The sequence below is a fragment of the Salmo salar genome, chromosome ssa25 (genome assembly GCF_905237065.1).
Source record: "Salmo salar chromosome ssa25, Ssal_v3.1, whole genome shotgun sequence".
NCBI classification, from domain to species: domain Eukaryota; kingdom Metazoa; phylum Chordata; class Actinopteri; order Salmoniformes; family Salmonidae; genus Salmo; species Salmo salar.
The window spans coordinates 30,951,996-30,964,381 of record NC_059466.1 but is presented as its reverse complement, the minus strand read 5'-3'; the positions used below and the strand labels follow the sequence as shown (position 1 = coordinate 30,964,381).

At 39.6% G+C, this 12,386-nt stretch overlaps 1 protein-coding gene across 2 annotated transcripts; it reads left to right on the top strand.

Moving 5' to 3' along the window:
* The first annotated feature begins 7,090 nt into the window (after positions 1-7,090).
* On the top strand, positions 7,091-11,544 carry en1a (engrailed homeobox 1a). 2 transcript variants are annotated; one of them, XM_014174019.2, is made up of 2 exons: positions 7,091-7,954; positions 10,485-11,544. In XM_014174019.2, exons 1-2 carry the CDS (start codon positions 7,426-7,428, stop codon positions 10,802-10,804), a joined length of 849 nt encoding a protein of 282 aa, XP_014029494.1. In that variant the 5' UTR covers positions 7,091-7,425; the 3' UTR covers positions 10,805-11,544. The 2 variants fall into 2 exon arrangements, with proteins under 2 accessions (XP_014029494.1, XP_014029493.1); XM_014174018.2 differs by having other exon boundaries at positions 7,094-7,954; positions 10,482-11,544.
* Positions 11,545-12,386: the final 842 nt, after the last annotated feature.

Sequence of the window (12,386 nt, the reverse complement as noted above, 5' to 3'; positions counted from 1 at the left end):
TCTCTCTCTCTCTCTCTCTCTCTCTCTCTCTCTCTCTCTCTCTCTCTCTCTCTCTCTCTCTCTCTCTCTCTCTCTCTCTCTCTCTCTCTCTCTCTCTCTCCAATTCAAAGGGCTTTATTGGCATGGGAACATATCTTTACATTGCCAAAGCAAGTGAAATGGATAAGAAACAAATGGATATGGGAGTTTATCAAAATTGGATTTGTTTTCAAGCTCTTTGTGGGTCTGTGCAATCTGAGTTAAATATGTGTCTCTAATATGGTCATACATTTGGCAGGAGGTTAGGAAGTGCAGCTCAGTTTCCACCTCATTTTGTTGGCAGTGTGCACATAGCCTGTCTTCTCTTGAGAGCCAGGTCTGCCTACAGCGGCCTTTCTCAATAGCAAGGCTATGCTCACTGAGTCTGTACGTAGTCAAAGCTTTCCTTAATTTTGGGTCAGTCATATTCTGCTCTGCATGCATTATTTGGTGTTTTATATGGTACACAGAGGATATTTTTGCAGAATTCTGCATGCAGTCTCAATTTGGTGTTTATCCCATTTTGTGAATTCTTGGTTGGTGAGTGGACCCCAGACCTCACAACCATAAAGGGCAATGGGTTCTATAACTGATTCAAGTATTTTTGCCAGATACTAATTGGTATGTCTGTCTCTCTCGGTCTCTCACACACAGTTCTGAAATCCCAGAAGAGGACAGCGTTCATCTGACTTTTGACTGCATCCTGCCACCTTGTGGTCATTGGACAGATCTAATAAGGAAACGGTCAAAAATAATGGTGCGTTCAAGAGAACTCGAAAATCTCTGATCTACGACTTCAGTGCGTTCAAGACAGCTGGGAACTCTGAAAAAACGAGCTATGACCTGGAAAAATACTTTTGAATGGTTATCCAACTGGGATTTACAAGTCAGAAACTCGGGCATCATTCTAGAGCCCCGAGTTCTCCGACCTGAAGATCACTGACAACACAATTTTTTCCCAGTCTGAGCTCTTTTCCCCCCCATGAGTTCCCAGTTGTCTTGAACTCACCACAAGTAGCCAATGCCATAACCCTCACTCAAGTTCTCCTCTAAGGCTGCATTTAGGCTGCGTTTAGACAGGCAGCCCGATTCTGATATTTTTTTCACTAACTGGTGTTTTGACAATCAGATCAGCTCTGAAAAATATCTGATATGAATAGATCTGATGTTATTGGTCAAAAGACCAATTAATGGAACAAATATCAGAATTGGGCTGCCAGTTTAGGACAATTCTGATTAATTGTTTTATATCTGATGTGAAAAGATCTGATGTGATTAAAAGACATCGGTTTTGATGTACTGATGTACTTACAATACTTACATTAATAATGCCATGAGTAGTTTGTTTTTGTGTCAGTGAGTCTTATTCTGCTTTGGGATCAATATGCCTAATGTTAGGCCTAAATTGGAAGACGTGTGAGGGTGTGCTGCTGTGAATGGCCACAAGGTGTCTCTCTGACATTGCACTAACAGAACTGAAATCAACCACGCTGCTAAGACATTTGATTCTGAATCAATTATATGCAGCCATATTTGGACAGTTATTGTCTCCACCTCACATTTCAAACGATCCTATATTACATTGCTGAGTTTCTGGTATTAAGATACATTGTTTCTTTATCATTTTATAATACATTATGAGTATTTTAACATTTTGTTCTCAAGACAACAGCTACAGTAGGTATACTGACAATGACAATAATTAGGAACATAACAAAGTCTACAATCTATTGTTCCATTTAACATAATTGCCATGAAGCCTTTATCGTTGTATTTTGTATCCCTAAGGGTTGTACATATTTGTTCCATAGCAAACATAAAACGCAATATAAGGAAAATATGTATTATTTTGTTACATTCATTTTAAAAATAAGAATCATTTGAAATAATGTTAGTTTGGTAGTTAGGCTATAAAATTATTACTGGCCAAAGGTGGACATATAAGATGATTAGGCTACCATGCTGTAAAATATCGCCCAATAGGCTAGCCTATGTCTTGCAAGTTGATAGGTCATTCTGCAATGAAGAATATGTTTCAAAACGAATCAATTGAGTCTGTTTTCATTTTCGATTTTACAGTATGTTATACCAGGCCTATACGGGCCGATTCAGACTTAGGAAATGTACGCCTTTCCTGCTCAAGCCTTCCCTACGTGCTTCTTACACACTTCTCAATATGTGGTATTCAGACTTACCTTATTCAGTCGAGTACCTCTGCACGTGTGGCTACCTTGCGTGCTCTGAATAAATTGAATTCAATTGCAGAAAACCCTCCCACTTGCTGGCCAACAGATTTTTTCCTCATGGAGTTTTCATTAAATAGTGTTTTCAGTGGCATACATTTTTATCTTAAGACTACCAAGAAACACTGTGCGACCCTGATTTAGGCCACTGCAGTATTAAATATGGTGTACCTTTTAGTTTGAATTTTGTCACAATGGGTTCAGAATATTAGGGATATATAGCATATATATGCATATGCATATTGGTCTGTTTCAGCACAAATTGGTAGATTTAAAAATACTCTGATCTTGTAGATTATTTAGGTTCAGGAACGTATTTATGAATCCTAATCTGTTTGGAGAGCCTTTACAAACAAAATAAAGAAAATGGCAGTTTGATCCCTTCTGAAAATTGCCACATTTAGTTCTTCAACCCATAGTAATGTTGAAAGATTAGTGTATATATAATTATAATAGGGAGAATAGTACACAATAGTAGGCTATACCATCATATATTGCCTGCACTAACCATGTAACTGTGTGGACAAATATTGTGGACAAATATTGTGCCATGGACAAATATTGTGCCATGAGTCGGGATCGAACTGTTAAGGCTTGGTCTGCCCTCTGCCCCATAACCAACAAGTCTCACCTCAGAATTAGATGTTTCTCAAACATCACATTTCGAAGTTGTTCCAAACGTCAAATTCCAAATGTTTAAGGTTAAAGTTTAGACGTTAACTCCAGGCATTAACTCCAAAAGGTTAAGGTGAGGGTTTGTGATAGGCTTAAATCAAAAATCTCAAAACAACTTTCTATTGCTGGATTCGAACAGCAATAGAACGTTTTTTATTTAAGCTTATCCCAAACCTTTCAACTGACTTGTATGACCGTTAGACTGTATTTGAACATGCAACATTCTGAACCAGACGCAGACCTTTTACACCAGAGGCCGATGCTTACGCCCATCCGCTATCCCCATCCGCTATACCCATCCACTATCCCCATCCGCTATCCCCATCCGCTATACCCATGCACTATCCCCATCCGCTATCCCCATCCGCTATACCCATGCACTATCCCCATCCGCTATCCCCATCCATAACGCCATAGCAAAACCGAAACCTACTTGGAGGTAACAGTACTCAGTGTTGCCCCTATTGGCCGGTTTCCACATCATCTCCCGATGTCCTCAGACTTGGATGGACGTCGAATACTGACTTGTATCAAGGGTGACCTGGCTGCCATAATGATTTAATTAACCTCGTGTTTTTATTCATTTTGTGTGTATTTTGTATATTATCATCTTATACCGATGATCCTCAGCAGCAACCACACGGCCATGTTCATGACGCATTTACTGAGGAATAATAATGTAGCGTAGGCTAGGCCAACTGAAGGGAACTAACAGTACATTGGTAGTTGTGTGTGAGTGGTTATCAGGCCTATTGACCGTCGATAATGGTATTGGCTAATATTTAACATGATAGAAATAGGAAACAGAGAAAATCGATGTAAGCTATAATTAAGACATTTGAGAGTGCCCGTCCCTGCAAATTAAAGGCAGTACAATTTAAATTCTGCATAATGGAACATCATTTCATAAAGTGTGGGAAAGATGATATGTTGATATGCTTCCGTTTGCTGCCACATGACTGATTGCACATTTGTCCCCAGCGATTATAAAGTCAAATTGATCTAAACCAGTATTATTTATATTTACAATTCCTTTATCCAAACGGATTATTCATTTACCTAGCTCAAGTTGTAAATTACAGCGCATGGAGAATGGTGTTATTTCTATCAAAAGAATGAAGTAGATGCTTTTTCCACTTGGCACCGGTAGGTTAGCTAGACCTTATTCGTGGTTTCCTCGTGCATAAAGGTGGTGGAATTATTACTGAATTAAATCAAAGTCAGAATATGGTGTATCTGTAGACACACCTCTGTCACACGTTCATTTATTCCATCTCCACCCTAAACTAATAGTGGGTGAATAGCATGCTATTCTCAGGCTTCATTTCAAGGTCAGAATAGGCAGAGCGAAAAGCACATAAAAAGGTAATTACTTTCCATTTACGCGCGCTTAACTCGGTTCGGAATTCCCCCCATAGTGAATTGTAAAGACAGAACATCTAAATGATCTTATAATTAAAACCACAAGCCTACACCCCTTTATCTAATTATCAGAACTTCCTGTAAATGCTCTGTTGAACATGATTGCTCCATGTCCGGAAAGATTCCCAGTTACAATTCCTTGATGCTCTAAAAGAAAAACACATTATAGATAAACATAATATAGTTTGGAAGTTTAGGCCTACCGTTGAATATTTTAGCTATTGTTCAGAATACTACAGCTTTACATTCCGGTTTGAAATGTAAAGCTGTGGATTGGAGGTAAGCGTTTATTATATTCTACTGAAGAAATCAAAGGCAGCCTTCACGAAATGATCCTAAAAGTTGTCTACTTCATTGGATGGTTACAAATACAGTCTAAATGTCGTACGAGTTTGTAGACGAATGACCAAACGATTGAGAGAATAATTTTACTTTTGTGAAAATGTTTAACTTAAGTAGGCTAATGCATTCTATGTTGTCTTCCTTTCAAATGACAAATTAAGAAATGAAGTTCAAGCTCAAATCATTCAAGCAGGAGACTGGCATTGGCTAATATTTACAGTAGGCGAAGACAAAATAGCCTAAATGAAAAAAACGAACCAATTAAAAACAACACAGGCCATGAGGAATAGAAGTGCATATAAGCGCATGCAGCCTATAGCCAATCAATATGCTTTCCAGTGAAATATTCTGGAAAAGTATGCATATCTGAGAGAGCCTATTTAGAAATATATGGAGTGTTTTCCCATAGTATCCTCTGTGTCTTTCAAATCTTATTTTCTGAAAATGCAGTATAGTATTTAGAGCAACGTTTCAAGAACATCTGTTTCCAAAAAGAAGCGAATATTCCAATTGCATGAACAAAGCCCATCATCAGCTCCAAAGGCATCGTCAACCCCCAGACAGCCTGCATGTCCAGGTGACTGCACGGTGTCCGTTATAAGGTGACGTTTGAAGCTGGCTCATATTAAACACTGTACGGTCAAAAACGGGTCTAGCTAAAAAAATCTTCCATCAGATGGTTCTTGAAATTTGTGACCAGGTTCTTGTGTGTGTGTGTGTGTGTGTGTGTGTGTTTGTGTCTAAGAGAGAGGGAAAGTCTCAAACTATCATGTTCTTAAATTATTTTCTAAACAAATTCACCACTTCGACCTGACACACAAAAAAATGGTAGGCTGCATGACGAGCAAAAATGTGCCTCCAATAGTTTATGATGACTCTAGGCCTATATATTCATTTCAATGCCATTGCGCAATGCACCATTGATGTGTAAAAACGATTTTGGAACCCCTTGTTCTCTGGAATTGTCGAGTAGAATGTGCTGGTAGTCTACATGGTGATTGAACATTTTAATGAAGTATTTGAGACTGCAGAAACGGCTATTTCCGGACCATTTCTCGTGCACGTATCCAAAGGCGTTTACATTACAAAACCGACACCCATCTCTCCACTGTGGAAGAGCAGTCTCCAGAACGCTACATGAGAGGTGATATGAATTACCAAACGTTAAGCCTTCAATAAACTAATTTGTGTAAATGGCGTCTCTGAGGACCCTGGTATTATTCAGTTCATTGCGCTTTATCAGTACCCTGAGAAGAACGTGCTTCTCGCATGCGTGTATTTGAGCCTCAACCCCGCGCACTATTTTGATTAAGCGTCCTGCGCGGGAATGATGACAGCTTTCGACTGCCTTTTCCCCTTCTGGTTCTTACTAGTTACCACAGGCACAAGGTCAAATTGGCTATATTGTAATAATTTATGAAAACAAATATTTCATTTTTGGTCTTAATTTAAGGTTACGGTGAGTCATACGGTTAGCAGTGCGGTTAAGGTGAAGCTTAAGGTTAGTTTTAAAATCAGATTTTAAGAAGATACATTGTAGAAATTGGCGGGGTTTAAGATTTTGTGGCTGTGGTAAGTAGTGACGACCCTTTCCTCTAGCCCATGTGATGGACGCCAAGCTGAACAATCGGAATGAAGAGTAATTAAAACCTATGCATTTTCCTTTGCGGTCTCTCTTAAAGCATCTCTTTGCAGGCAAGATTACAGTCCCTGCGCCGATTTACTGTCAGAAATGAATTGCGTCTCACAACAGCCTCACAATGGTTACTAAATGGGATAACGATAGTGTCCTAATTAGAATGTAATTAAGTACCAACAAATAGCTTGTGGATAAAGATTTCAGTTTTGTTGGCACAAATGAAATTAACAATGTGGGCTGGACGTACTGCAAATGGCCTACACTATTCATTATCATTATACATTTGTTTTGAATGAATGTGAAGTACCGGTATAGGCATTAAAATCGCTTCTGATGGAACCTTTTCCTGTGTGTGCGCGCGCCTATAATGCCATTCCACCCCTGTTCACCAGTGACTATACCCCACCCTTAATGATTAACGCTAATATCAAACGTCCCATTTGGCTGTAGCAACATTGTACAATAATCGAAAACACCATACAGCCTAGCCTGTCTTAGTGACAACATATTTTGACCGAGGTGAAATATCCGTATATGTTATTATTGTATTCTCCTATAGGTCTAGCATTCGTTTGCTGAGAATAGACAAGGTTGCAGAAGGCGCGTAGCGGTGATAATCTCTTGTTTGGTTTTCTTAAAACCCATTTGATAGCATGCAGCCTACTAACCCAGAGTTGCAAGACATTATTGGACGTCGTCACCCGTGTCCAAAAGTGTATCGGTCATTGATTGGCCCACTGCACGTTCGAAGGGGTTCACGTGCTTCCGGTTGGTGTGGGAAATGTGATGTGAGGAGTTGGTGAAGATCGAACTGTCATACCTACAGTGGTGAAAAGCTCGGGGCTGCGAGAGGAGAGCGCAATGCCTTGTCAGTCTTGTCATTGTCGACGACCATGACACGTTGGAGCGTTACGCACGAGGGATGTCAACCATTTAGAAATCAAAAGTGCCCCAAATCAGAGAGGTATTAATGAGCCTTTAGTGGTCAGCGTATTGCTTCATTCTTTTATATTTGGATACCAATACACACCAACAAGTGGAATTAGTTAGGAGCCTGGATCGACCCCTTTGCAGTCCCTTTCAGCAATGGAGAAGCAAAGGGCTCTACACAGCCCGGAGTCGAGTGAAGGGGAGAGCGTTTCTCCTTCTCGCAGTCTGCCTTCGCCGCCCATCCTGCCTCTCCAGGCAGCGCAGCAAGCGCACAGAACCACGAACTTTTTTATTGACAATATTCTGCGGCCAGATTTCGGCTGCCGGAAGGAGCATGGTTTAGGGGCTAGGGAACGGGCGCAGACTTCCAGCCGAGAGCGCGCCCAACCTTTGGTCGCCAGGCCGAATCATCCTGGAACGCCATGCCAGGACTCCAACTGCAGCAGCGACAGCACTTCTTCCTCCACCTCGTCCTTGGCCTTGTCTCCCACCCCCCAAAAGAGCACCTCGTCATCGAAGGCTGACGAGAGCTCTGGAGGCAGCACGCCAAAGTTCGGCGAGAACACTTCTTCTGTTATGGTTGTGAACGGCGGTAGTGGCGGCGCAGTGCCCAAAGCCGAGTCCCAGCCGCTGCTGTGGCCTGCCTGGGTGTACTGCACTAGATACTCGGACAGGCCGTCATCTGGTGAGGCAATAGTTTCTTGAACAAGCTTTTGTAAGGATATTGTAGCCTAATGCGTAATGTTATAAATGCCTTATTGACCCTTTGCAGAAATATAAGTATTTCCTCAACATGCTTGTATTTCATATATATTTTTTATTAATTCATCGAAGTTGCACATTTCTTCGTTAAATTCAACTGCATTTTATACTTTATTTTCACGCTGTGATAAATGACAATATATGTAGGTAATGACATAGTGGTCCTGTTAATGCATGAGAAGAGTGACTGGCTATAGAGCAGGCTAACATATATTATTAGAAAAAAAGGTTCTGGATAGAACCAAAAACGGTTATTTCTATGCTGATATATGGCACCCCTAAAGGTTCTGTACAGAACCGAAATTGTTTCCACATAGAACCTTATATGGAACCCAAGGGTTCTACATGGAACCAATTTTGGTTTAGTGAAGAAGAGCCCCAGGGGTTCTGATCAAATAACCCTACAAAAGGGTTCTATATACAACCTTTATGGGTGCCATTTGAAGCAAGCGGTATATTGTAGGCCTACTCAATCTTTTTTCAACAGGAAGCAAACTTTTGCATATTTAAATTATACCATATCACATGTAAATAAGCCATTATTCAGGCCTACTACAAAAATATATGGAACAAAAAAGCTGAAAATAAGCCACTTGGATAATTTTGTGTTAATTCATTTTGAAATAGGACTGTGTGACATCTACTCTGTTCTACCGAGATAAGTCAAATACATTGAAACAGTGAAAAATCCAATAGGTGGTTTTCAAGAGCAGCATTGGTCCATTTGAGAACATATCAGAATATGTAAACATCATTTCATCGATGACTGTGTGGCCTAACATTTCACTCTCCTGATTTGCAAGTGAGATCTTGGTCCTGGCCACTGGTTGCATCTTGTAGGCTCACCCCAAAATGCTTTGCAGACATGACATGTTTTAAAATGTGTCACTTAACATGAGAACATACTCCATTCATTGGATTGAAAGAGCGATAGAGCTCGTACATTTAACAGAATACAAGTTTAGGCCAATATAGGCCTATACAGGCTATACATTTATGTGATTCATAACCTACAATAGTCTTATTAGACCATGTACATTATATATTTAAACATTTCAAGGACACTTTAGAAAAATAAGGTTACATTTAATACAATTTAAGAAAGTGCATCGTGAAAAAAAACTAGAATAAGAATCTCAGTGATGTCAACATGTTGAATGAATGAACAACTTTGCCTGTCTTGATAGAGAAGGCTGTATATTATCTGAGTATGCAATTAGTGTAATTCCCCAACTAAATGTATTTAATAACTGTTAGGCTACGTTAAATGGTAAGCATGCACAATGTTTATTTTGTTCTAAGTTCCATAGTCCTATGGTTCTAACGGTGTTTTGGCATGCGAATAAATGGCCTTTTCACAATTACCATAAACCTGTCAAAAATATAGACTGTGTTTTATGCCGTAGGTATTGATAAAATCAGTGCAACAATAATTACATGAAATTATTTAAAGCTATACATATATTATCTAAAACAAAAGCTATTTACTGAAGGTTTATATTTGTGTTAGAAAATGATATAGGATTAGGTCTAGCATCAAAATACAATTTTAAGAAAGAGATATTAACGGATAAATGACATTTCCTGTTTCTCATCATATTGCTTATTTGTTTGTCTCTGGCACCATGATAACAAAGGACACAATTGAATATTTAAATGTATACAATAGCGTAGGCTACCCTTATGCACATAGGCCTATACCTGAGTCTGCATTTGGTACAAAATATATGAATTCCTTTCTTATGTCAACAGCTAAAGATCACTGAGCTTCAACGATCATTTTTTTTAGTAGGCCTATAACTACTTGTGATCAATGAAAGGCCTATAACCGACACAGTTGGCCAATAGTCCTTAAACGATTGTATGTTTCTATATAGCTGTAGTTGGCTTTAGTAGCCTACAGTTTTTCGGGTTTGCATATTTTTGCTAAATAATTATGAAAGTCAACCTACAGCTATTGTTACCTTCACACAAAGGCCTGCCGCTCAGTGCACTATGCACCTTATTCTTCTCAGAACATAATGTTATTCATAGTTATTATTGAAGGTCTACCATTGGGATGACCATACCGTTAGACTATAGCAAAGTATTCAACTATAATAACGTTTATTGTTATTATTATTAGCCTACCATCATTACATTGGCTATTTTTATTATTATGATTATATGATCACGGTTATTATTTACATTTAAGTCATTTAGCAGACGCTCTTATCCAGAGCGACTTACAGTAGTGAATGCATACATTTCATTTTCATTTCATGCATTTTTTGTTTTTTGTACTGGCCCCCCGTGGGAATTATTTGTGTACGTTGTTTTTATTATTATGCTATTATTAATAAGTCTAGCCTAAAATCTGCAATGGAATTGGTTTTTGGTGATGAAAGTGAGACTAGGTGTCTGGCGCTCGCTGAATATTTATATTCCCGTTTTTATTGTCGTCCCTACTGTAGGCCCAAGGACACGGAAATTGAAAAAGACGAAAAATGAAAAGGAAGACAAGCGACCCAGAACGGCGTTCACGGCTGAGCAGCTCCAAAGACTGAAAACGGAGTTCCAGGCCAACCGTTATATCACGGAGCAGAGGAGACAGTCTCTAGCCCAAGAGCTCAACCTCAATGAGTCACAAATCAAAATCTGGTTCCAAAACAAACGGGCGAAAATCAAAAAGGCCAACGGCTATAAGAACGGCCTGGCTCTCCAGCTCATGGCGCAAGGATTGTACAACCATTCCACCACCACCATTCAGGAAGACAAGGAGGAGAGTGACTGAGACTTCGCTTGCAGGAGTCATCTTTTGGGGGCACAATATTTGTGGAAAGTCAAGGCTATTGTAAAGAGATTTTCTATTTGTTGATAGGGCTAAATGTGTCGCCTATGTGTGGACATAAACTATCAAACTATGCCTACAAACATGAATGAAAATGAATAGCCTACATGACACGTTGTATATTTAATTTAAGAAGAAGGGGTAAGCTATAGGAATATGACTACTCATCCCGCACTTGCTGGATAATTATATGATTGTTATCTTTGTCGCTTTAGGCCTAATGTGTTGTGATCTCTCTCTTATATCAAACCTCGATGAATGTACAGACTGCGTGATCTGCCACTTCAAGCCAAAGATTTTATCGGAAAAAACAGCCTGAAAAAAACGGAATCTCTGTTATCGTACTTTCTTCCCGAACTGCGACTAGACCGCTGTTATCATTAGTTGCCTGCCGCTTGATGTAAGCCCCTCAACCCGTTTGGGCGGAAAGGATATATGACTCAACTCGTGTTGGATTCACCTTATATTGGAATACTACAAAGACACAGCAGCGTCAGACTCTCTTCAAATATATGTCATCTCCCTCCATGATTAGAGGGGATGCATATAGGCTACATCTAAACAATGTTAACAAATAAACTTTTTTCTATTGGAAAAAGGCAACACTGCTCCTTTTTTGTATGTTGCACTGCTCTGTGCAATAGATTTAAACGATTACATGAATAAATCGTAGTGTCTATGGAGTTGGTTTGCAGCTCATTGGTTCAAGTGAGTGGGGTAACTGTATCCATATTCATCCCGTATATTTTACAAAGGGACATTTTATTATGAGGAGCGTGATGATATCAGGCCTGTTCAGAGCGTTGCTGAGCATGAAATTGGCTTGCCGTGCACCACAGTGCTCACTCATTTGCTCAACTATTTGTGTGCTAGGCTAGAAATATAAAACCGACCATTTGCTCTTGTATCAAATGTTGAGCCAGACAGAGCGCACCGCTCAAAGCTTGGCTGGATTCACAGGTCACGTGGTTCTCTTGAAAATCATGCTAGCGTGAGGTCAGTGTGCACGAGGGTCCACAACCACGAGTAAGGAACATTTATTCATTTTTCACTTTAGGCCTATAGCCTACTGCAGTAGGCTAAATAAAAAAATATAAACAATTTAAAAAAAAAAGTTGTTATTACAATTACACTCATAATGATCTGCCTTTTCGTGTATTTGTATTTGTATTTATTAGGGATCTCCATTAGCTAGCTAGTTAGCGGGGTGCGTGCTAATAGCGTTTCAATCGGTGACGTCACTCGCTCTGAGACCTTGAAGGAGTTGTTCCCCTTGCTCTGGGATGGGTAACGATGCTTCGTGGGTGTCAGTTGTTGATGTGTGCAGAGGGTCCCTGGTTTGAGCCCAGGTAGGGGCGAGGAGAGGAACAGAAGCTACACTGTTACAAAGGCAACAAAATATAAAACAGGACATCATATAACATTATTACACCACTACATATCCACAATACAAAATGTTTAATACCACCATAAAACAATATCACAATGTATGCATATGCATGTGTCTGTACCTTTGTGTGTGTCT

What these genes read in the sequence shown, in the direction of transcription:
- en1a (XM_014174018.2), top strand. Translation starts at nt 7,426, where the DNA reads ATGGAGAAGCAAAGGGCTCTACACAGCCCGGAGTCGAGTGAAGGGGAG. An exon ending in CTCGGACAGGCCGTCATCTG is followed by an intron (nt 7,955 to 10,481) that starts GTGAGGCAATAG and finishes TCGTCCCTACTG; the next exon opens with TAGGCCCAAGGACACGGAAA.